Here is a 26,945-nt window from a genome sequence, read left to right as displayed (position 1 = left end):
AAAGCCTCTTCCAGCTTTATGTGGGGGACATGAGCTACTAACAGTAGAAGAAAAAGAAAAGAAGAAGAAGAAGCCCCTCCCGGTTTGTCCAATGTGAACAGAGTTTTACAAAGATGTTCTACATTTTGACTTCAGCGGTAACTTAGGCTCTTCAAAAATGTTCTATGACCCAAACAGGGAGTTATTTTTCTTTGAAGTCAAAACAAAAATCCTGGATTTGATTAGAGCAGCTGCAATCCTGCTCTGTGGAGCCAGTACCTGTGATCAGTATTAAATAGAAACAATTACTGAGAATTCATCTTAAAGACAGGCTTAAGCTACAAAAACAGAGTGGAGACAAAAGAAAAAGAGGTTTCTGTGAAGTGCCGTTTATCCTGAAAACCATGAAACTTTCACTATGTTGCAAAAATAAAAAAAGGATCAAAAATTATAAAAGTATGTCTATGGATATACATACAATACATGAAATATACATGTATGTGCGCCAGTGCTCACAGAAAAAAGGCACACTTTAATTGTCATTTACTGGAGACAAATGACAGGTCCTTCTATTAAAAAATAATCTAGCAGTATTGTAATCAAAGAAGAGAAGGTAATTATTTGTACAATGTGTTTAAGCCTTGTGCTATCTTAGATGACCCCACCCTTGCATTGACGTGTTCTCCCCACCATGACAAAGGTGGAAAAAGGTGGAAAGATTTCATGTAATCCATGAACACCAGTGAGGTTCACAAATCATTGAAGAAAAAAAGGTTCAGAGCACTGTCTAGTGGGTCTAGATTATGGATTATGGGTATCAGCAACTAATAAACCACATAAAATTAACACTTAAGATAAAAGCAACAGCTGTAAAAAATAAAAAAAGACAAAATTTATACTCTACATACAAAACTTGACATGATTTTACAACAAACAGCATTTCAACTTTTAAATGTGTTCCTATATTTTGTCCAAACAAGAGTTTTAAAGAAAGCAGGAAGCCGGGGTGAGCCTGGCTTTATGGCAGCGTGATCAATCCTGACAAAGCAAACAGAGGATGGGAGAATGTGTGGGAAGGGGCGGGGTCACGCTAAAATAACATTGTGACCGGCAGCATCAGCAACTTCATTAAAGTGCTGAAACTGAAAAAATAGATGAGAGGATAACAGAACAAATGAGGGTGAAAGGGACAGGCATGACAGATAAGAAGAAAAAAAACTGAATAAGAAAACCAGAAGAAAAGATTAGAGGAAGAAAAAAAAAAACTACAGAAGAGATTGAATAAAGCCTGAAAACTTCATGAAGAGAAGAACAGCAAGAGAGATGATGAAGATGAAGGAAGCAGACAAAACAGATGTGAAAAGACAGGAAAATCAGGATGTAGAATGACAGGTGAAGACGCAAAAAAAGGAGTGTGATCAAACACAGACTGACACAAAAAAAAGACTACCAAGAGGAAAAATATTACAGAAAATACAGTCATGCGTTAAATTGAACAGACAGAAATAGATGGTTACTACAATAAAAGGATAGAAACAGCCAGGATAAGATGGGAGGGAGACGAAGGTGAAGCAAGAAAAGACTGCGAGGAAGAGGCAATTGTATGATAAATAAAAAAAAGGAAGACGTGTCCTAAAGCACTTTAAAGTCCCACTCTTATCATTAATCATCTTTCAGTAGTTCATTGGAAAGTAAACAAAGACATACATGATTCTGTTTGTAAGTGGATCCATCAGAAAGGAGCAGAGCAGGGAGATTATGGCTTCGACGTCACGGATAAAAGATTTCTTCAACTGAATTTTTTTGGCTGCTCCTGATTCACCACAGTTTGAAATTCAGTTTTAATCTTTATTTTCCTTTTGCCTGTCATCCATCATGAGGGATAAGGCAACAAAAACATGTTAAAAACAACATTTTCTTCAGAGTGGGTCTTTGGATAAATAAGACACATTACTTATAACTCTAATTCACCTTTTTATGATCATTTTAAAGAGTAACAATTCTCTAAAAATAAATCCCTGATTATTACTATTATTATTATTATTATTATTATTATTATTACTATTATTATTATTATTACTTTATTCCTTAATACATACTGTAGATAGCATTTTTTTCTGAAACATTTGGGGTACAAAAAGATAAGTCTATTGAAGCACTGTATCTTATCATCTGACTGTCCTTATCCACATAGACGATGTGGCCCTGATTGATGCATTCAAGTTTCAGTCTTTTTTTTAAAAGTTTTGTTCTGTTTTTGGAAAAAAAAACAAGTAGGGAAAAAAAGGCTTTTGGTATTTTTCTTTACAAAATTTTTCAATTGTTTAAACATCATGGCATTTGTGTTTGGTTTGCAAAGTTCCAGTTGCAGAAGCTGGTTAAGGTTAAATCAAGGGGGGGAGGGGGTTAATAAAATCATAAAAATGATTCTGAGTTCATATATATATATATATATATATATATATATATATATATATATATATATATATATATATATATATATATATATATATATATATATATATATATATATAAGACACCAATGAGAAAGATCAAACCAGACTGCGGTCTGTAAGCCTTAATGAACTGAAGCAGTGTTTCAATACAGAGTGGCTCAGAAGAATGCGTCATTCAAAAATATAATTAGTTCAACTTATTGAAGCTAAAGGTTACACATAATTAAATCAAGTGTTCTGTAGTTTTCCACATACTGCTTCTGCATTTTCTCTAAGCTTTTGATAAATTCATTAAGGTACAGCATAACAGGTCATATAGCGCTGTGAATTTACCTAGAAGGATCCAGTGACAACACATACAACTTTCAAACCTAAAGAGGGTACTTTTAGTGGAACACAGTTTTGAAAATGGGGTTAAAATTGGGATAATGCCTCTCCTTTGCAAACGTGTAATTTTTGTCTTTCTCCTCTTCCTCATTATTCCTTTTAACTCCTTTCAATTTGTTTTTAATCCCACTCTTTAGCGTTCTTGGACATTCCAAGGATTTATCCCTCTTAAAGAAAGCTTCCTGAGAGGAAGACTTGTACTCACCTGGAATGACCTCACCTGACAGGTCAAAAGTCAAGATGAAGATTGCACTGAAGTGGATGCAAGCTCACATTAAGGACACAAAATGCGACGGTGAATTTAAATCTATTCCTTCTGTTTAAACATAAAATATGATGCTTTTATCCCGGTTTACTTTGATATTATAAGGTCAATAAAAATTTGAGTCGGAAAAAAAGAGAATGTGGTCCGATGAGTCATGAAAAAGACTGTCATTACTTTTCTGGATTTGTCGTCATGACTCTTTTCTAAGATTGTGTTGTTTTCTAAAAATACCTCGTCAGGCCACCTTACTGTTACAGACATGACCCTAATTAGAGCTAATTCACCTAATGCCATTAATCCCATTTAAAACAGCACATACGCAACCACACAACCATGTGCACCTTTACAGAGTCCCCCAAGGCTCATCAACGGACCCTCTGAAGCTATTTCTGACTGCAGTCTGTGTTTGTGTGAGTGTGCGCTGCTTTTTACCAAGGTACAGTACAGTTGTGTGCAGCGTGCGCGTGTTTAATGTCCGGCTGTGACAGAGGGTTGGAAATAGACTTACTGGTAATGAGAGGTTCAAGGGATTGATCAGAGGCATGGAAAAACTAACACACATAGGAAAGATGGGGCTGCTACATTCACCAGGACCCTGCAGGACTTTAAAAAAAGGCCAAGTTAAATCTGACTCCTAACCTCAGATGTTAACAGTTTGCACCCCAAATCGGATTTCATCTAAATTTGCACCCTAACCCCCCAAAGAGGATGCTCTGGCTCATTATGTTCAGTCTTTTGTCCCCTAAAGGGCTACCGGTCCTGACAAGGTCAGCAGCTAAACCAGCAAAGATCCTAATGAGGTAACAAAAACAGAAACACACACTCGGTCTCTATGGGAACAGAAATCTTTCGGAGTCTAATGGAGGGCAGTCTTTCAACAGGTCTTTTTAAACAGAGCTGGGTCCTCTGCTGCACAACATGGCAATAAAAAAAATAAAACACACACACACACACACACACACACATACATACACAAGTACACAGCGACAAACGTCCTCTCACAAGTTTGGAGTCTGAGTCAGAGGCTGATTAAAAAGCAACATGCCATCCATTCAGACCTGTTGTCCCTCGGGCCCTTTTGTGTGAATCTGTGTGTGCTTTTGTTGGCTCTGCAAACACACACAGAGCCTAACACTAAAATTATACACAGGTAGCACAGAACACACTCAGTGTCGAGCTGACAGGGGAGTGCTGAGCGGCGCAGAGTGAGTGTGTGATTGAGAGAGTGTGCGTGGATCCCTCAGGGACCAGAAGTGCTTATATGCTTTAAAGGTGTTCATAAAGAGTCTTTAAGCTGGGGTTGTGTTAACGGAGCTGGCAATAGATGAATGGACTGACATGGCAGATAAATGGTCCCGCGTGGGCTGGTGTGTGAGTGGGTGCCCGTACCAGCTGGGGGGTGTCCTGCAGCACTGGCAGCAGGGTGGCTTCCAAGATGGCCGTCTGATCGGGGGTCAGGCCCTGCCACAGCGACAGCAACAGCACCAGCAGGTGTGTGGCGCTCCGCACGCGGACAAAAGCCTCCACCAGCAGAACCTGGTTCTCTGCTGCCGCGTCTGCCAGCGCCATCATCTGGAGTGGACAAGAGGGAGGAAGTCTGTTCCATGATCTTAGAACAACAACACTTTAGGACATAAAACAAGCAAAAATGATGAATATTTGAATATTAAGTGCTATTTAAAAATATACATTTACTGTTCATAAATATGATTATTTGCATTTTCTAAGAAACTGTTTTACAAATACTATATGTAGTATAAATGCAAGTCAGTTCCATTTTTGAAAGAATATTAACAGCAATATCAAAAGACAAGGAGAGAAAAAGGACAAAAATAAAATATACAAACAAAACTACTTGAGATAATTTTCCTGAATTAAAAGGAAAATAATTAAAAGAAAATATCTTCTTGGCATTATATTTGCTCCTAATCATGAATAGAAAAACTATCATTTGTACAAACAGGAAAGACCCGACACATTCAATCAATTAAAAATAATGATTGTCAAATAGAGTTTAATGAATTGTTTAAAAGGGAGTGGGCAAAAAAACAAATTTATATAATCCCACCCCCCTTTACTAAACTATTATTTATTTTTTATTTTTATCTGGTTCTTAACATCTCTTTAAAGTAATACTTTTCAGTGCAAATGCAGAATATTAAAAAAACCCAATTCTCACTCTTTATCATCAAGACATATTACAGTACACCAGAAATCTTTATTGCATATCTCGCATTGTGCAACAACAATTAAATGCTTATTAATTATTATTATTAACATATTTTATAACAGTATTGCAGAAATATTTATTAAGTTTGTCATAGAACAAAATGAAATTCTCATTGTTTATGACAGTGAAAATTATTTCTCTACTAAAAATATCATTATTGCACAACATTTGACCAAAATCAAGGTCTTATTGATTTTCATCAATAAAAATACCTACAGTATTAGAGAAATTATTATTAATCGTCATTTAACAATACTGGAATTTTTATGTTGAGATCTTATTTTACGTATTGTTTTACATTCCTCTAAAAACAATTTTTCCCTCCAAAACAGACCACTTGTCTAGTTTGCTTATAAGATCATTTTCATCACTATAGCTTCTTGTTCTGCATGGATGGAAAAACCTTTGCTCCTTGATTTTAATTTTTTTTTTACTACATGTAATTGTAAATAGTCTTTGTCTGAAAATGTTCAAATCTATTTTACTGGAAATGGAAAAAATAGACACATTTTGAAAGGAAAGTAATAATCTGATCACAATTGTAAAGACAGAAATTTAGTAATAATAAAATAATAACTAAATGTTTGCTATCAAATTGGATCTTAAACAAAACTGGTGTTAAGAAACTCTAATCTACAAAGCCAAATAATCCATGGATGCAAGTTCTGTTCACAACTTTAAAAAAGCCAGAAAAGATTGTTATGGTCAACTCTCTGATAAAAAAAAAAATTCAAAGAGTATTTATCCACGATATAAAACTAATTTCATTTTTTTGGACAAAAATGTCTTGGTTGTCGTACAGCCTGGGTCACTTTCTCCATGACATGTTCATTTATCCTCCTGGACTTAGACTGTCAACTGCATAACAAAGAGTTTTATGAGTATCAAGCTTTCAGCTCCTTCATTATTGTCACCATCGTCGCTGTCAGGTTGAGAATTTCCACTTGTTTATGTTAGCCTGAATTCACTACCGGGACACAATCAGCTAACTTGCGTTTGATTGAGTAAACAGTCGAAGAGTTACAGTAGTTTAAAAGAGCATCTGTTATTTTGGTGCTTGGTTGAATAGTTGAACAAGAGGGAGAAGTGTGAAAATATTCATTCCTGTCTGAGAAAAGTGTATTGAGGGTTAGTGAGGGGTTTCACAGCTTTAAAACATCTTTAATTATTTGTAATGAATAAAGAACAACTTCACGAATTTCACCTATTGCAGTTTTTATTTTTATTTTAAGTAACTGCAATAATCTTCAAAACACATGTTGAGCATTTTTTTTACATGGAGCTTCATTCTATCCAGGGAGATCTTCCACATCTCAGGTGGTGTAATAAATTTGTCAGTTTGTGAGAACATTTTAATCAAGCCACGTTTTTCCCAAAAACTGTGAGACTCAAAGCCTATTAGGCATAAAATGGAGTAAAACAGTCACAGTTTGGGAGTTGAAAACAGGGACCAAATGAATGAATGAATGAATGAATGAATGAATGAATGAATGAATGAATGAATGAATGAATGAATGAATGAATGAATGAATGAATGAATGAGGTGTGGCAAGGCCAGGTGAATCTGGCCTACAGCACAGGGGTCAATCCCTCCATCATTAAACAACAAAGGAGCAGGGATGACTTTAGCAGCGAGGACAAGTGATGACAGAGGAAGACAGATGAAAATGAAGACAACAAGAGAGGACAAGTCGGACGAAGAGCGGGAGGGAAACAAGAGATGCGGGAAGAGGAGGAGAGAGATGAACAGAGGGAGAGCGAAAAAGAGGTGAAAGCAGATCTGGGGCTAATGGATGACTGTGTGTTCAGATAAATGAGTGATCTGCTGGCCTGAGTGCCAACGTATGCCAGCGTTTTGTTTGACAAATGGATTCAGCACTTGCCACTTGATCCTGCAAAAACAGAAAGGTAAGACTCTAAGGCAGAGCCTGTGTGCACGTGCATTCGTGCCAGGGTTAAACAGTAATTGCCAAAGTAAGCTATTTTGATTTGCATAACACTGAACTACAAACATATAGTTGGGTTGGTGTAAGTGCCCTGTCTAAGACTTGCCTGTGAAGTGTAAACAGAAAAGGTTAAACCTTCAAATCACTCCCACACATCTCTGAGGTAACCCCTAAAAGTCCCCCACGTGCATTCATGGTCAGGGTCATCCGCGGGTGCCATGTCACTCACACTTTGCACATAAGCCCCTCGCACACTTTCTAATCAAAGAATACACAATCTACACACTCTCCTCCTTTTACTCTTTCAGGTTGGTTTCCTCTGTGACCTGCAGACTTCTGGATGCCAAACCTTCAAATCAAGCCCCACAGTTCCTTTGTGTTTTTTTTAAAGTTTCCCTTTTCAAAGATGATTACCAGCACTTATGTTGTTCTATTAGAGCAACAGTTTCAAAATCTGCAAACATCGGTCCTTCTTCCAAGAACGGTTCTATAGAATTCAATCCAAGGACCAGAGCAGCAGCGGAGACAGCTGCTTTGGATGTGTTCGCAGGAGAGATGTATTCTTAGCATCTAGATCTCCAAGAAGTTTAGCTTTCTTGCACTATAGATGTTTCATCGTGTTCTGTCGAATAAAAAAAAGAAGAAGATAATGGATGCATGTTTTCTTGACGCATAATGTTAGAATTGGAAAGTTTAATAACAGAGCTGCAGAAAAGCAAATTAGCATTCTAGAGTGGAAATGTCATTGAAAACCAATAAAAATTGTGTTTTCAACATGTTCTTGGACCATTTTTCTGATAATGGAGAACATACTGTATATGTAGAAATTTAAGCTCAAAAATGGATGGGAAGGGTGTTAGGGTTGCTCCAAGCTACAGGTCCCACCCAGACATGTTCTGATGAACTCCTGCTGCTCTGCAGAAACAAAAATGAGGTTGTATTTTTTTATCTTGCCAAGAAAAAAAACAATCATAATAGAAAGACCCCTGGGAACACTTTTAAAAGAGACCCTAAGATTGTCGGATTTGGAGTTTCCATGTGCTTTGTCCCAAAACAAGAGAGTTGAACAGGAAACATTATGGCCCGATTTAAGGACAGCTACATGCAGGACCGGCGAGCATTACGATGGGTGGTGCAGGCCATGGAGCGCATCTTCAGCACCAGTGTCTCTGACCTGCACTCCATTTGCAAATGCCGCTGAACCAAAGCCCCAAAAAAAATAAAAAATCTGTTCCCGTTTCTGCGGTCAGGAAACCCCTTTCGATCCCTGAAGGCCAATACAGAAAGACCGAGGAGCAGCTTTTTCCCACACACTACAAGTTCTCCCAAAACCCGACAGCATTGGATAGGCGGATCTGCAACAAATAACCACATGCACATTTTTAAACTTTCATTTGCAGATTTCTTTATGCTGTACCATTTGTATTTTTAAATGTTTAAAAAAAAGACTGTTTTTTTACATTTATTTCTGAAGTCTGAGGATTTAATTAATTGAATTTGAATATAACGAGGTAAAGGGGATTTATTACCATCTCATCATAGAGAACTTCAGCAGAATTTGACCATTTTTTATGGTTTCATGGGAGAGTCAACCTTTAAACAGAATCCACATTGTGAATCACAGCCAGTGCATAGACAGCAGTGGAATTGGGCAATTTTTTTTATTTTTTTTTAAATAAAAAATATTTACTGTTGACATAACAGTATAACAGACCCAAAAAATCCAAAGCTGCATCAAGATGAATCTTCGCTATTCTAAAGTATAAATTCAGGACCCACTCATACGCACATGTCCTCCACCACCCTCCCTTTGGGGTTTCTTCAAGTGTGTGTGTATTGACAAAGGCTCCAAGTCCACTGAAGGGCTCTATTGTTGGCAGAGGCTCGGCTGCACACACACTCTGATTGATGCCAGCTGAGAGAACACAAAGACACATTTAGCCTGTACACACACACACACACATACATGAAGGAGTGGAGATTAAAGAACATGAGAACATGTGAACCCCAAGTTGCTAATGGGCACACTTGCACACAGATAAACAATAGACGTATATGAAAGCGGCACACAAACGTTTGAGAAGGGGAAAAGAGACACACAGTAGCTGAATGTCAACAGCTGAACTACTGCTGACCTTAAACAACCTGCAGTTGAAGCTGCCAGGGTCGAGACCTCCTGACGTGTCTACGATAAAGCCTGGACCCCATTCAAAGCACATAAAAGGGACATTCTGCTGCATCTTAGACACTCACACCTGGTTTGCATCTCAGCAACAAGGAGCTACTTTGTGAACGTTTTTCCCCTTTACATTGCTTCAACATACACCGAAACCTGAAATTCTGAATGTCAACAAAAAAAAAGGGACATTCCTTGCTGTCTGTGCATCTTGGTTTGCCTCCCAATCGCCAGAAACCAACAGCTCCTAAAGCCAGCCAATGTTTTACAATATTCCAGAAGCTAAACCACACGCGGACACATACACAAACAGCGCAGTTTGTGTATTCACACACCAGTGAAGCAAAATATGTGCACACATGTTGTGAAGCCACAAGAAATGTTTGAAAAAACAGATATCACGGTGCAACCTTATCTGTGGAAACGCATGATTTAGAGAGCCCACATAAGTAAGCATTTACAAATAGAACAGCTGTGCTTTAAATGAACTTATTTAAAAGGAAAGGCTGTGTGAGGTTTTACAAAAAAAAAAAACTGGTAAGTTACAAATATGCGCCAAAGTCCAAAGCTTTAGCTGGTTTCACAAACCCACTTGATGGCAGAATATGAAAAATGACCCCTACACTCAACCACAGGCGATGAAAAAAAAAACCATTATATTGACAATTATTTATTGTCTTTTTCTTTTATATTTATTGCTAAAATTACTTTAAGTAAACCAATCGGTCATATGTAAAATTTGTTTAAATTAGTTCTGATTTGTTGACATTCAAAGAAAAAAACGATTTTTATCCTAAACAACATAGACTTTTTCATTAAAATCATTATTTCTGTATCTATAAGCAGGCAGATGGCTTTATACGTTTCTGAAACTTTGACTATTAATCTTTCGCTGTGTATATAAAATATAACATTTATTTATTTCTTTATTTGTTCTAATCAATGCATTACTCAATATCTGTAATGAGTTTGACATATCTCGTTTTGTAATTGTTTTTTGAAGTTATCCATTATTTTTAAGGCTATAAAAAAACAATCAAATCAAAACCACTTCATTAAAACAAAGATAACATAATGAAAAGGTCATTTTTATTCATGAAGAAAAATCAATCAATATTATCACAGTTTTTAAAGACTGTAAATTTGACAAGTTCAACAAAAAGTGAACTTGAATGATAAATGTGCACAATAATCCAGCAAATGTGCTCTGGCTCTAAATCCCCCCCCTGCAGTTTTCCTGTGTGGCGCTGTCTTTTAATTATTGTGTGTTCTTGCAGGAAGCTTTCTCTTTATCTCAAAGTCTAAAAGCAGATGAGGCCGATTCTAAAAGTGCCTTTTTAAGAGCGAGTGGTCATGGTTGTTGGCCTCTGTGTGGTCCTTTGATGGCTAACCGAACTGTCCGGGGTGAACCTGCAGCGGTGCTTCCCACCACACCATCAGGCTGTCCTGCTCCATTTCTCTCCAAAGTAACATCATGACCACAAAATTGCCATGTTAATGCTAACTAGCATTTAATGTGCTATTGAAAGCTGACACATATATTACTAAATCCAGTTGCATTTAAATCCATTTCAGCATCAAAACCTGCAATAAAATGTCAGTCACATGCAGAGCAATGACTTTCAACTAAAGGTCTTCCTGCAGGAGCTCCTCAGAAACTCCTAGGCAAGCTACAGAACTCAATGGAGTTTCTCTGTGGTCACTTCAATAAGACACAAAATCTGCCAAGAGTGAAGTAACAAGTGGCCAGAAAATCGGATATATGCTGCAATCACTTTGCTTAATTCATTTCGCATATACTGGTACTTTAATATTTATTTTAGCTTTTCAGAGGCATATTCAGTCATTTTAACCAATGTTTTATCCTTTCCAAGCTTTATTTTTTCTTTTTTTACATTTTTTATAGTTTTTCAGAGGTAAATGTAAACCGTTTTATATTTTTTTTGTAAATCTTATTTATTTTTAATTTTAAATTTTTAGAGACATATTTGCCCATTATAATCAATATTTTATGTTTTGTCATTTTTTTATTTTAACATTTCAGAGGACTATTAACCATTTAAACCATTATTTGACGTTTTTAAGTTATATTGACTTATTTTAGCATTTCAAAGGCAGACATAAACCACTTCAACCAGTGTTTTGTAAAAAAAAATTTTTTTACATAATTTTAGCTTTTCAGAGGAAAAGGTAAATTATTTTAACCAATATTTTATGTTTTGTTAGTTTAATATTTAGATTTTTTTCAAGGTCATTACAGAGCGTTTGTGTGTTTAACCAATAACTTTAAATTAACCACGTTTAGACAGTCAGTCAACAGTTAAATCACAGAAGGGCTGAATAAAAGTATTTAGAAAAACTATAGCAGAAGCAGACGGAAAAGAAGGGAATTTGACCTGGTAGTTCCAACAAATCTAAATAAAAAAGTCTGAAGCCATCTGAAAGCATCTGCTGTTCTTCTAAGAGGTTTGACTACCTGACCAACCACATTTTCTTTTTAGATCCGCTTTGGCTAAGGAAAAACTGCATTGTGGAAGGGATTTCTGTAAAAGACATTTTAGGGAAAAGTTCAACAAAAAACATGTTTGCATTGTCGTAATCCATCACTGAAAATCTGAAAAAAATCAACAGGAAATGTTTTATGGGTTTCTCTGTGTGAGTTCATCTCCCACAGAGTCAAAAGATTTGATGTTTCCTGCTGCAAAACCATATGGATGACCTACAGTCCAGCAGATACAAACACACAATGCACAGACGGATGCAGATATAAATACAGTACACAGCAGAACGAATTGTGTTAGTGGAAAATGACAGCCGCTCTGTTTGTGCTGAACATACAACCCGGACTGGAGGACAGAAAGGAAAAGAAATATGAACAACAACAAAAAAAGGAGGAGAGGTAAAAGATAACAAGAAAAATGTGGAGACACTGAAGATTTTGCCAGAAAAACAGATAAAGTACAAAACAGGGGATGAAATAGAGACAAGGAGAGGAAAGTGAAACAAAAACTTTGGGAGAAGTTTATGTTGGGGTCAAATCAAAGTTGGAGATAGCTCTGAGAGCAGCTGTGTGCGCGTATGTGTGTGTATGTGTGTCAGGCTGCTTCCTGGTCTTAATTAAAAACCCAATTAAACTCTCTGTTTAACGACGGCTGGAAACTCACAGCCCATTTCCTAATGTGGGATGACAAGTGGATCCAGTTACATGGACAGGCGCAAACACACAGTCTGCAAGTCCAAATCACACTCAGTGTTAAACTCACACACACTTTCATTACCATCTGCTCTGTTAGCCCAATAATAAATGCGCTTTCAATGCCACAGCACCACATTTTTGCAGCAATGAAAGCATTGAGCACTGTAATACATTTGCTTTTTTTTTCAGGAAGTTGTGTATGTGTGTGTTTTTGTGCGTGTGAGAGAGTGGTGGGGCCCAAATATCCAACTATGTGGCTCATTTGAGCCAGAAATGTGCTGCCAAACACCTGCAGAAACACACTTACACACACACACAGCAGGGTTACACAAAGACTCTAACTTTCAATAATATACAGAACAAATCTGAAAAACACAAACATCCCACCTACATTCCATATTGGCTTGTATCTTTTTAGTCAATAAACAGCAGTTTTCTCTGCTCTTCTTACTATTTTCAGTAGGATATGGATCTTTACACAGACATTTTTGCGGCAGTATCATGCATTCCTCTCTGGGAACACCCCTGTAATCTATTACCCAGACAGGGTCTTCTCCACAGGTTGTGGTCCACTACAATTTCTCTAAAGATGACTTGCAGAGAAAAATAGCTTATTTTTTGATGGCACAGTGGGAAGCAACCACACTCAGCAGGACGAGGAGTGCGAGCTGCCAGCTGCCTCGCATACGGCTAGACTGAAATCATAATGTCTCTTTTAACAAATTCTTGGCTTCAGAGCCTTCAGTTAAGCTGCTGCAGTCAACAGATGTGTTTTTTAGAACTTGTTTTGACATTGCATTTACAGTGGCAGCTCGCGTGTGTGTCCAAATGGGTTTTTGGTCTAAATCAATGATAATATGAGCAGCAGCCAATGAATATTTACAGTTATGTCATGCAGAATTACATGACGCTTGACAAACTCCTGATAGGGGGGTTGACTGCTTACATGAAAAGGAGTGCGTTTTTGCATTATGGGTAGACACTTAATGTGGATTGTTTCAAAATACAAGGAAATTCACCGATTGATAAAAATGAGAGAGGACTGATCAGACAGAAAAACAAGAGACAGACGGAGATGGCTACAGCCTGCTAGAGAGTGACAGAGTAATCTGCTTCTTCTCTTTCAGTGTCTGATTGACAGATATGCAGACATGCAGACAGTAACCGCTATTGTCTGAGGCCAAAACAAGCATATGCACACAATACTGATAATACCATCTGTCTGCACTCTCACTGATAGAGGACGAGGAGGAGATAATATGAAAGAGACAGACAGAAACGAGATTTGGTGGCAAAAAAGAACAAAAAAAAAACAAAAAAGTGTGGCTTACCAGACAAAAGAAAGATGGAGACAGTTAAAGCAGAGGAAGAGTGCTTGTCTTTTACTTGAATCCTATTTAGAAGTTCAGAAGATGTTAGGGGATTAAAAGATAGAATCTGGCAACTGAACCTGATCCCTGCTCTGCACGTTTATCAGAGGTTCTGAAAAGTCAGATAACGTTTGCCGCACTAGACTTTCTCTGGTTTTTCATCCACAAGACCCTTAACTCTCTGCAAGTTAGTAAAAACAGTCAATGTGCATTTTTTATGAACTAACGTAGGCTGGCTCCATTTAGCCGACAACAACTGAATACATTTATGCTTTTATTTTTGTTTAAGGAATATTTTTTTCAGAATTGAGACAATATCATCACAATATTATCTTCTTTATTTTTCTTTAGTGGTGTACTATTTACACTTGTTCTAAAATTATACATTTTGATGTAAAATACAAACATATGTTAGTCCTTGAAACTGTAAAATAAACGGAATTTATTTGTAAAAGTAAGTTATTTTTTGTCTGCCAACATCTCAATTAAATGAGGATGGAGGAAGTCATCTACTTTTTTTTTTATTACCCCAGGTCTTTCATACTTATTGCAACATTATCAAAATGTTGAGTTCTTAGAAAAAACTGTATTTGGGAAAACAAAAACAAACTAAAAAGAAAAATAAAGAATATACTTATTGAGTGTTTTAAAGTTTTTTTAGGGTGCTGAGTATGACACATTCCAGGAGCCCCGTAAACCCACACAGGATCCACTCCAAAGACAGAACCGGGCCCTCACTGTCCCTGCAACACCACTTACAAATCCTCACATTGCATTTTAAGTTAAATGATAAAAAATAAACATGGAAAAAATCAAACAAGTACAAGAAATGTTTTGATTACTATTCCAAAAACTGATGCAAAAAGGTTTGGGACACTATTACTGAAACCACAAAAAACTACAATAATATTTAGCAGCAGAAACTTTTTGGCATGTAGTGAATACCGAAAATCGTGTTTCTTAACAAACCTTTAATAACATTCGTACTGAAGCAAATCACACATACTTTTTGCTGTTGACTATGCAACTTAAGTTTTTTTAGGGACACTGGGAAACTGCCTACATTTGCTTCCCCGTCCACAAAATAGTACATGTTGGAGATTAAATGACAGATGTTTATTCTACAATCTAAAATCGAATGCAAAAAGACAAAAAAGTGAACATGATTTCTTTCTGTAAAAGAATAAATAATAATAATTAAAATGTTTAACCTCCCCCCAATTATGGCAGTCAGAGACGCTTATTGACGCCGTCGCTCAGTCATGTGGACTGCAGCTAAAACAGGCGGCGTGATTTATGAGGCTGTCTTACTCCATCAAAAAAGCGGCTGAACTCCTGTGTTGTTGTTTTTTGGGGAGGGCAAGTCTGAGGGAGAGAGGCTTTTAGGTTTTCTTTGACGCACATATTCATACCCCAGAAAAGAGCTTTATTCTCCAAAGATAGGCTGTGTTTCCACCAACTCCAAACTGCTGTCTATTCTTCTTAAGTATATAAGGTTCATTAAATAAAAGCCCTGTAGGGAAAATCTGCATAATAGCTGTAAATTTCCTCACATCCATATCAGTGAAAGTTTTTCATAGGTGCAGGTGTGAATATTTAGAGCACAAGAAATTAACCAAACAATCATTTATGGATGAGGAGGTGGATGAGCTAGTGGACAATTGGAGCACACCCATATTTTCCCTGCTGGGTGGTCCTGAGGGCCCAAAGGCCCCAGACAAAGCAAGGGACTAAATTACAGACTATAACCCACCGCAGAGTCACCTAACCTGGGATTAACACCCGGGCTGAGTCCCAGGCCAGTGGTACCCCCAGGCTGTGACAGCTGACCTCAGCAGGTTCAGGAGTGACCTCAAACACACACTTGCTCACGTGCATTGGGTTAATTTAGGCCCACCCAAGACCAAAATAATAGTGGGTTTGGTAGGTCCAGCTGGATGGAAGCTGAGAGACTTTGGTTGAAGGCTGGGTTGGATATTTATGCTGTGAAAAAGCAGCTTTGCCAGCATCCAGAAATATCCAGATTGTGCATAAACTCAAAAATTTGAGACAGGTTGGTGTTCACACCTGGCAAAAGAATGAGTCATTTGTGCCGGAAGAGAAATACTCATCCCGTCTCATATTGCAGGTCACTTTTATGATCTGACAGGATGTTCAAAAGTCTCCCATCCTATTGGCCGTACCATTTCATTTCTCACAAACAGCAGTTTTAGTTGTAACATGGATCAAAGCCTAAAAGCTGTTCAAAGGTGTGCTTTCAGTGTTGGCTTGCTGGCTTTCACATGAGACAAAGAGACATTGAGCACTGCAACCAGCTAATCTACAGCAGCCATAACAGTGGGCTCTTACAAAAATATATATCAACTTCAGCAGGGAACCTGTGACGTTAAGGTAAGACCTTTTTTGGAAATGAAAACCATATGAATCAAATAAAAATAATTGAAGTTCACGACATTTGCTCTCTAGTTTGTCTAAACACACAAGCATACTATGGTTAATTCATAATGACTTTTTTACAATTTGGAGGAAAAAAGTAAGTCAAAATTAAAAAAAAGATATTGTATAGTTGTGCTCAAAGTTTTTGTTTTTTGGGACTTTTGCAAAAGATAAGAATTTAATTTTATTTAATTTAGTTTACTTTAAAAGTAAAATGTGACTAAAGGTTGTCTTTAGGTAATACACTAAGGAAAGAAACAAATATTCCAGATCATTCTATGCCTATTCAGACCAGATTATTCCAATAAAGGAATTTTGCCTTAACCCATAAGGACCCAGGCCCAATTTTGTTTTTCTTAAAGAAATAAAATTTTGTGGAAGATACCACTAATCAATTGGACGACATTAACATTTTTGATGCTTTTCTTTTACACTGATGTCCCTATAATTTCTTAAAGGCTAGTAACTTATGCAAGTGCCCAACCGCTAATTTTAAATGAAGCATGACATAGAAGAAAACTCCCTCTAAATGGAAGAACAAAATGAAACCTATGGCAAAAACAGACTCCATAAGGGAGACCATCAGCTGAGATCGATCGAAAAACGTCTAGAAAAACACTGAAACATTGGACTTCTGTAAGAAGAAAAAAGAGATAAGATAGCAAGTGCATAAGCTAGATAAGAAGGAAGCAGACATTAAATCCCTGAACTGAAACCTCTGTTATAAAACAAAAAGATGTGTTAATAACTGCTCCAGCTAAGAAATGAACAGACAAGCACATACCTGTTCGAACATTTGTTGTATGGCAAAATACACTGAATTTTTTCCAGTAAGAAAGAGAGCAAATAGAGGAACAGAGTATATTAAAAAAGGTGGGAAAACAACCAGTATATCTAAAAACTACATCCATCTATCAATCTAAGTCTTTAACAGCAAAAAATGGCAAATATGACGTCATCCATTTGCCAAAGTAGAAACCTAATAAATATAGACATTTTGAGAAGACTTTTTATGAATCTGCTGTGTTCTGGTGATGAAAACTATGATGGTTTATTCAAAAAAAAAATTTTAAATACATTTTTTCAAATAAAAAAACATTTCAAATGCAATGCAATGCTTTCTGGAGTTTATTTGCTCATCTAGTGGGCATCAGTGCACATGGGATTTTCATAGAGACTTCTGGGACATTTCCAGGGCATTTGATTTTGTAATTGTAGATTCAGACGCAATGACCAAATGGTGAACGCACTATATAGTGCACCAAGTACTGAGGGAATTTGGACACAACCTTTGATTCCAAAACTGCTACTTGCAAAAAACAAACAAAAAATGCAATTCCTAAATAATTACATTTATACAAAAAAGCCTGAACTTCTTTTTTCATATTGGAACAAAAGGTGGCCTAATCTAATTATATATGAAAAGCTAGAAACATCTGGACACTAAATCACGTCCTCTGCATGTCAGTGACAAAGCAGTCCAAAACAAAACTTGGGGATTGTGAAGGAGGATGTAGGCCACAAAAGCAAGCCCACGCTCACCTCATAAAAAGGGCAGATCCAGCAGTTTAAAAGTGTGGCTGGGGTCAAAGTTCAAAAAGATTCACTCACACGCTCATGCCCTGAAGCAGGGCGTTTAAATAAGATCAACACATACAACACACAATGAGGTTTGAATTAACAGCATGTGAAAGGACTTGATATTCCATGAACAGCTGCAAAGGTAGTTTACGGCAATTCCTGCATGTGTGCAGGAATGTGCACGTGTGCAGATTTTACCTAACAACCACCATAAATAAAACCACATTGACTGTCAGATGCTTGTTAGAGCAATTTAAAAATATATATAGGATGAAACAAAACAGATATTTTATGTTGCACTGACTAGAATGTACGGAACTCAAAAAGCTGTTTCCCTCACAAATTTGTGCTTTTTTATTTTTTTTTAGCACAGACTCTTAACTGTCAGCATTTTTTTTTTTTTTATAAAACTCAAAGTTAGAAGACGGAATCTAAGTTTGAAGCAAAACCAGTGTACAAATCCAATTGCTCCCAAATAACATTTGTTTTTTAAGTTAACTAATGTAAAGAGAAAACCAAATAACAGTTGTTTATCAGGTGTAGTAACTTAACTTTAAGTTACTACACTGCAAAACAACCTCAACAGTTCTGTTAAGCAAAGTTTTCCTGTCTTCCTGACATATAACTGTGAAAATGCAGACATTTTATTTTAAAGCAGACAAAAATAATCAGAACTGTATTTGGAGTCCAAGTGTCAAGTTTCAATTTTTTTCAAAAAGAAATTACAGATGTGCAAGTGAACTAAAACGGACAATTAAAGGTGTATAAAATTTTCTGTTTAAATCTGTGGTAATGTGTTTGAGATTACAGAAGAACAAGCGCTTTGTAGTTTTCTATTGATCAAATGATTGAATCCTGATGTCCTTTAAAAAATCTGTAATCTATACTTTAATTATTCTAAAGCAAAAGGCCAAAACTCCTTCTAAGACACATTTCAAATATTACATAAACTCCTGTGTGGATTTATAGAAAAAGGATAACCTTTAAAACATTAATAAAAATAACTACATTTATACTAGATTCTGATTGGCTGCTGGCTGTGGATTTAAAAGTAAAAAATTCACAGTGATAATGTATGTACACCTAAAAAAGAAGTTTTGGTCACAAAGCTTAAATGTTCTACATCAGTGCGCTGGCTTCTTTAAAACAAACCTTTGCTTCATCATCTGGACAAAACCAAGCAGTAACTGATGCTTGGTTTAACCCATCGTGACCATCAGCATACATATCGCTTTCCTTTGCCGCTGCAGTCGAGGTTGGTGACGGCTCAGCCGTAACTATGAAGACACGCAACACTACATATCAAATAGTCTATAGTTTTTGTGAAAATGTGATTAAAACTGAAAAATAACAAGAAAAAAGTTATAATAACTGGTTGAATATTTAATTATTTTGAAAGTGGCCATTGTATCGTAGTGACCAACATTGAACTGTGTTAATATGTTCTAACAGTGTTAATCTGTTCTAATCTGCATTAAGTGATTCTGTTGTGTTCTGTGTTTACATTGGTGCTCCAGTCAGTTGGATGAATGTGGTTGGAAGAGTGTGGGTGGAGAAGAAAATGAATATACAGGAGTGTCGTAAGAGAGTGTGCGCGGAAATCGAACGAGGAGACAGGGTGAGGGCAAGTCTTCCGTTTTGTGCTGCGTTTGCCGTGGTTGCGGCCGAAGGCAACCATTTAAGCTACATTAAAGGTTTCACATTTGGAAACGGCCCTTATGAGAAATGAACTGACTTCACGAAAACTCAGGCTTCAGCGTCGTCCGTTAAGTTCTGATAATAGACATCTCGTCGGCCATCATCCCTTATGTAAATTTCAACAACAAAAGCAATTATTTCTTTTTGAAATCTGAAACTTTCACCCCCAAATATTCAGGTTCAACACTAACCCTCCATTGTGCTGTTACAAAAAAACCTATGAGGAACCCAGATGAACCGCTCTTTAACAGACTGGACTGCTTGTTAGTCCACCCCCATTCTACCCATTCATACACACACATACACACTAAAGACACAAGCTGAAGATAACTCCTGTCTGATCATAAAAAATATCCTCCGGTTATTTTCAGACTTTTCTCCTCATATGTTCTGTATGTTGCCAGTGTGTGTGCGGTCTGTGGTGTGGTTTCAGAGCATTTGTGTGTGAGCGTGTGTGTGCGCGGGGGGGACGGTGTTTAGTCTGAAGCCATATTTAGTCTCTTTGGTCCAACGAGGAGGCCTATAATCACACAGGACCTTTCTCTCTACTCATTACACGCATGCACACACGCACACCACACAGACACATATGCTAACACACACTCATCACGGTCTGTCATTAACAGTTCACACTAACCTCCCAAGCTGCATGCGTGCATGCGCACAAGCAGCACTCCTCTGGCTGTTTATGCGCATAAATGCATGCAGAATTAGGCACAAATATTTATGAATGAAAGGGGGCCCGGATCTAGGCGTGGGCAAGGTGGGGCAATGCCCCCCACCAAATGCCAGGACTGCCCCCCCCAAACGTGATGCCATGCAAGCGGTCCAAATTTGAAAAATATATTTAAAAAAAAAAAGGGTGGAAAAAAGGAGCTCTCTCTGCTATCTATGGCTCTCATTTAAAGTAGCTGCTGGTGTTGATTGGTAGATGCAAGGGAGGGCGTGGCCTCTCGCTTTATCCCAGCACCTTATCTTACTTGATGTCTTACACTCCCAAGAGTTGAAAAGAGTTGACTAAGCGCAGGTTTCTTGTCGCTTAAGTTAACGCTAGCAGAAGCAGCAAAGCTGTCAGTGCCGGGGCATTAACGGCCAAGACTTTAGCTTATTTGCTTAGCCAGACCAAATATGACCACACAAGAGTCATGGTTTTCTGTGACGTTTACAAAATCTGCTTTTTACAGATGTATAATAAAGCATAATGAAGAAAAGACATCATTTAAAAATATATATATCAATGATATGTTTATGTGATCATGCCTTTTGAGCTGTCTAATCAAAGCAGAAAAAACTAATGAATTACAAATCAGCAGAGACACCAAACAGAAGATGTTTTTTCCGCAGGCATCCCATAGTTTTCCAACTCAACGAAAGACTATTTTCTGTTTTTCATTTACGGCTCTAGTTAATCTGTTCATGTTTTTAAAAGAGCATTCAATTCAAAAAGCATAAAATCAGGATTTCAACAATGGTATATTCCGTTTTCATCACGCCTCTCGTGGTCATACAAGCCTCAGGGGAACTATACGACGCCTTTCCTCCCTTTAAGATGCAGAAGCTCTTCTCTACGGCCCTCCACGAATGCGGACCACCCAAAATGCCGCAGCACCTGTACGGGTGCATGTGACTAAAATCCATAGCAATATAACTGCAGAGACTGTCCTTGAGACAAACACTCAAACAGAAACGCAACCTGTTCAATTTACAGAGCTCCTAAGAACAACTCTCAACCACTCACTCGATGCAGTCCAGACCAAGGTTGGCTGGGAGGCCAACAAACACACGCTAACCTACACACATACACACACAAGCCAGCTCTGAGGTGATGGTTTTGGTTGTGTTCCCTGTAAAAAATGACACTCATTCAGAGTTAAGGAGCTTTGAAAAGTTGAGTCAAGATTTTAACATCTCAGGCGTGTGAGCCACATGCTAACAAGACTGCGGGTAGAATAGAAAAGGTGACTGCTAAAGCCCACTTTGATTTAGGATGAGATAACATCTCCCACCTTCATTCAGATTGTTAATCCAATCAAACACATAGGCATCTTTGTGAGAATATCTCCTCCGTTCAACACAAACATTCTCCCAAACAGACTGTGCAAACTCCAAAAACCACACAAAGTCAGTTTTGCTCTCAAATAGATCTTTGGCAGGATATGTGAGTGTACCTTTGTGTGTGTAGGTGTGTGTGTGTCAGAGTGCATGCATGTGTTGCCCCCACCAGCGCTGTTTGCATTTCTCTCAATGGTCTCCTTTGAAGGAGGGAAGAGCGAAACAGAGAGGGGAGAAAAAATGAAGAGAACTCTGGGAATTCACTGCAACAAGATAAATATCCTTGGCTTGGCGTCGCATGGCTGCCACACTCTCTCTTAACACGCTGATTACAGAGTAAATATGTGTAATCTTATAAATCAGCCATTGTTTGTGAGGCAAAAGAAACAAACGAGTGCGTACATACACAACACACACAGGCAGACATGTTGACTTTGGAGAAAGTGTACAGGTGAAGGTAATCAGTCACGTCTGGCCATACACATATATTTCAATGCCAAAAAGAATTCAATATACAGACATTTCTTCTATTTATTGCCATTAGGCTGCCACTTAAATGAATCAAGTCACCACTGCAAGACCGCAACCTTTAATCCAACCCAGGCCTGTCAGTCAAAACATCCAACACTTTTTTTTAATTACACAATATAAACACTTCAACACAGGAAAAATGCCAACCTTTAAAGAAAAAGTATAAAAATATAGCTCATGCTTCTTTCATGCAGCAGTTTGAGGATGAAGATACAAATATGCTTGAGGTTTTTTAATAGAAAATCAGGCACGCCACAGGTAACACAAATTAGGGCAGGTATTGAGTTTGGCAAAACATCTGCTGAAAATCAGCAAATACATAGCTCATAAATGTGCATCTTGTTTCTTGTTTGCACCTCATTTATTTGTATAAATACATCCTTTTTTTTATTCAAGCAGAATTCATCAGGTAAACAGGTTTTCACAGCAGGAGTTTTTATTTAAAGAAATAAAAACCTAGATCTTTAAATTTAAAAAAAGCCCTGGATCTTCTGGATCTCTAGTCATTTATTTTATAAAAGCAAAGTAAATGTCAAAGTAAAACAGGTGCTTCACTTGTGTTCTAGCCAGATTTATGTTATAAATTTATTCATAAACATAAATTTATGTTGTGTTGAAAATAAATTATTTGGAGTAGATGTGAAAAATGATAGTTTTATGAAAACTAAATACAAAAATTGTCTTTTCACGGATAGTCATCGAACCTGCGATCCACCGATAAAAGGTCGAGCCCTCTGCCTCCTTACCAGGACTGCATCACGTATATATAGGAAACAGTGAAACATTTCGCCTTCACTGTAAAGTTCTGCTTTTTGCCTTACAGCATGAGTCTAACATTCTATGCAAACAAAACTGACATGATAAAGCCAATAAAAAGAATAAAAGGAACATTGCTGAGGCAACAATAGTTTAAATCCAGTCCACCAATAAAAGGTTGTAAGCAGATTAGAAGGGAAAGTTGTAAACAAACTGTAACATGTTTGTAAGTGATGCACAACTGTTACAACATCAGGTGGACGGGAGGTGTTTTGAGATAAATATTCATCCAAAGTCTTAATTAGAATTGTGTGTTCAGACTAAATATCACTCAGCAGAAAGGCTGGGTTTTGATGAAATGACTGATTTAAAACTGCACCAGTCTTCAATTCCAAATGTAATGTTCATTATTCTTATCAATTAATGATAATCTTTTATGGCAACTTCTTTTATTTCAATGAAAAAAATAAATTTTTGCTTGTTTTTCATGTAAGAACTCATATTATTACTAATAAAAATTAGTAATATTTTTCAATTTATAACACTAGTTGTGTAAAAAATGTTTTCATAACCAAAAAGAAATTTCAAATGGAAATTTGACCATTTAGATTCTTGTGTGACAGAATTGGATCAAGCAGATGAGTTGAGAAGATGTAAGGCCAGAGGGGGATTAGAAACAAGAGGGGAATAAAAAAAAACTTGCAGACAAAAGTTTAACTGAATTTTTAAAATGATTTACTAATAAATCTTTACTTCAAATTGTCTCATAGTTGTTCCAGCTGTTTCAACTCATTCATGGACAAATTGAACTGTTCTTCATGTAGATGGAAAGAGTCACTGACTTTAAATACAGACAATATGAAAAATTGAATCTGATGGAAAACTTGCATGCCCCCGAATCAAATATATACAATAAATAGATATTACATTTCCATAAATCTTTTTAGCAAACAAACTTGGCCTGATTTTACACAGCGGTGCACTTTGCAGTCACTGCCTTGTAAACCACAACTATTTTTTAAAAGAGTTTTTTCTTCTCAGTCTCCCTTATATTTTGAGATACTCCTTTCAATATTTATTAAGGTTTTTTTTCTTCTTACTATTCTTATTATGTTGTTAACATTTCACCTCAAGGCCATGCTACTTTTATACTTCAAAGAGGTGTTTGTTTCAGCATTTTAAATTTTGATTCTTTATTATAAAGAGGAATACAAAGGCACAGAACCCTAACTTTAGTTGTAAACAGAATCTTTGTTGTATTTTCTCATGTTTAGCCTTGATATATGATACTAACATGGTTCCCTTGATTTTTTAAAGTTCTATTCTACCTAATAAAGACATTGCAAGGCTCACACCACAAATGTGACTTTTCACTCATCACTCTACTTCAGCCTTTGGACTCCTGGCGTCATGCAAAGCATACACATTTATAGTTTGTGGTCGGCAGCATAAAAACTACACGTCATCTTTTAGCGTCAAAGTTGATTCCATTTACACTACGGCTAAACAAAAGTTTCCCACGACCAAAGCAGAATGTCAACAGAAGGTTGCTGCGGTTTTGTTTGCTGCAGTCTAAACTACATCGCCAGGAAGCCAGCGAGGACGACTTTAAACACGGTACAAGACTGACCTTTCACTCTGAGCACAGTGAGCTTTGATTTGGATCTCACCTTCACCACAGTTTTGACAAGACGGGTTAATAGGCGTCTTAAGAGTTCCCCAGTCTGTGTCCACTGATAATTAAACCAAAAAAGGAAAAATGGAAGAAAAGGCTTCAGCCTAAAATCTCTGCTGCTCTAATCTCTTCTTGGGTGACAGTTCTCTACAGGGATGCACATTAAGTCTGCTTTTAGTACTTAGCAACAGAAGACTAATGATATAGTAAAGTAGGATAATTACCTCTTTTTTAAACAGTGGTGCCTCATACAACAAATGCAATTTGATCCAGCCATGTATTGTTATGCTTGTTACAATTTCCCATAGACTTATGGGTAATAACATAATCAATATCACGTCACCCAAAGAAATGAAAGAAATTAGGGAACATTAACAATAAAATACTGTTAACAAGGGGATACAACAGTAAAAACATACTTTTTTTTTGCTAGACAATTAGTTTTTTGCTGCAAACACTGTTTTTTATGTGATGCAAAATTTTTCTGCGAGGCGTGTGGAAGTCAAGTTTGATTTTCACGGATAAACTTTTCTAAAATTTAAGAATTTATATAAGTGTGACTTTCCTTCCAAATGCCAATTTTGTTTTCTGAAGTGTTTCATTCTTTTTCTTTGTTAATGCTTACACTTAAACTATTCTGAACAAATTTGTTCTTTGTCTTGATGCCTCTTATTCCTTCTCTCCCTTCACAGTTATTAAAACCTCTTCAGTGAACCTCTTAGAGATAACTGTCATTTTTAGGACAAACAGCAGATGAATGAGAATTAAAGCAATGGCCACTAAAAGTCAGATTTGTTTAATCAGCCATGATTGAAAGACAGAAAAGAACAGGAAGGACAACATTTACAACTCCTAATCCATCTGCTTAACTTTGAGACTATTTTCTGGCTTATTGAGTCTGTCTGTGAAAATCCACTGAAATCATTTCAATGTTTTTTTCTGTTGTTTTGGAGTATTTTGTCCAATATACCAATGAACAGAATTTTTAATCAGAAAATAATGTGCCCTGATGCCTACAAACTGGCTCTAAAGGAGCAAAGGAAAAATCTCTAATGATCTGTTGTTAATCTGAGTGATGATAAGACCACAAGGAATGCAGAAATTGCCACTAAAAATTTGAATCAGAAAAAACATCTGGGTGAAAAACTGTAAAATTTAAAGTTTTACAGTAAAAAAAATACAATTTCAACAAAGTCATGGTGCCTGAGATCTTCCACTATCTCAACAAAAATATCAAAGATATCCAGTTGTACAGTTTTGAGCCATATATATATATATATATATATATATATATATATATATATATATATATATATATATATATATATATATATATATATATATATATATATATATATATATATATATATATATATATACACACGATACAATACAATACCGGCTGGGCAGCTCGGTTGGTAAGGTGCAGGACTGTCATGCAGGAAACCTGGGTTCGATTCCCAGGGTGGAATGAACAATGAAAAATGGGGCAATTACCATGACAATGGAATTGGGGCAATTACCATAACAATGGCGGGCAATTAACATCAACCGGTCAGAGAGGAGGTTATACCACACTCCCACCCTGAGATTGGGTACACAGCCCCAACAACCACAATTACGCTGCGCGAGGCAGCAACTGACCTGAAAGACAAGATCATGTCTATAATGAACACCAGGCAACCCCGACACCAGCTACAACGGTTAAGTGATGTACCGCCTGAAAGTCTACTGGAAACTGTGAATGAAGCATTGAGGGCAATTCCTACCACAACCATCACAGAAACAAATGAACTGGTTTACACTTCAGCAGCAGTGATCCTTGAAGCAGCAGTGATCCTTGAGATGCTTGGCTATAAGAGCAACCATAGAAGAAAATAGTACCCACCATGGAAGCAACGGTTAGAGGCCAAAATCAAGGCAACTCGGAAGGATGTGAGTAAGCTGAAAGAGGCTCAAAGAGGTACAATGAGAAAGCAAGTACTTAAGAGATACAGCCAGATGTCCATACCTGAAGCACTGGAAACTGCCAAACAAAGGCTCCTAGCCTTGAGCAGCCGGCTAAAGAGGTACACAAGAGACAATGAAGCCAGACGAATAAACAGGCTCTTCGCAACTCAACCTGCAAAAGTGTACGCTCAGTGGCAGGGTCAAAACAGCCGAGCAGACCCACCAAGGCTAGAAACTGAACAGTACTGGAAAAGTATATGG

General features: G+C 37.1%; 1 protein-coding gene across 5 annotated transcripts in view; it reads right to left on the bottom strand.

The window, feature by feature from the left end:
• bbs9 (Bardet-Biedl syndrome 9) overlaps positions 1–26,945 on the bottom strand; it is a 175,627-nt gene that overhangs the window by 81,785 nt on the left and 66,897 nt on the right. For all 5 annotated transcript variants that reach the window (XM_004078331.5, XM_011485713.4, XM_078932975.1 and 2 more), the window contains one exon: positions 4,477–4,659. In XM_004078331.5, coding sequence (XP_004078379.2) covers positions 4,477–4,659 — 183 coding nt within the window. The remainder of the gene's footprint in view (positions 1–4,476; positions 4,660–26,945) is intronic.

Source organism: Oryzias latipes, chromosome 16, assembly GCF_053564925.1.
Source record: "Oryzias latipes strain Hd-rR chromosome 16, Olatipes_Hd-rR_3.1".
NCBI classification, from domain to species: Eukaryota; Metazoa; Chordata; class Actinopteri; order Beloniformes; family Adrianichthyidae; genus Oryzias; species Oryzias latipes.
The sequence above is the reverse complement of the archived record's forward strand: the minus strand, read 5'-3'. Positions and strand labels throughout refer to the sequence as shown.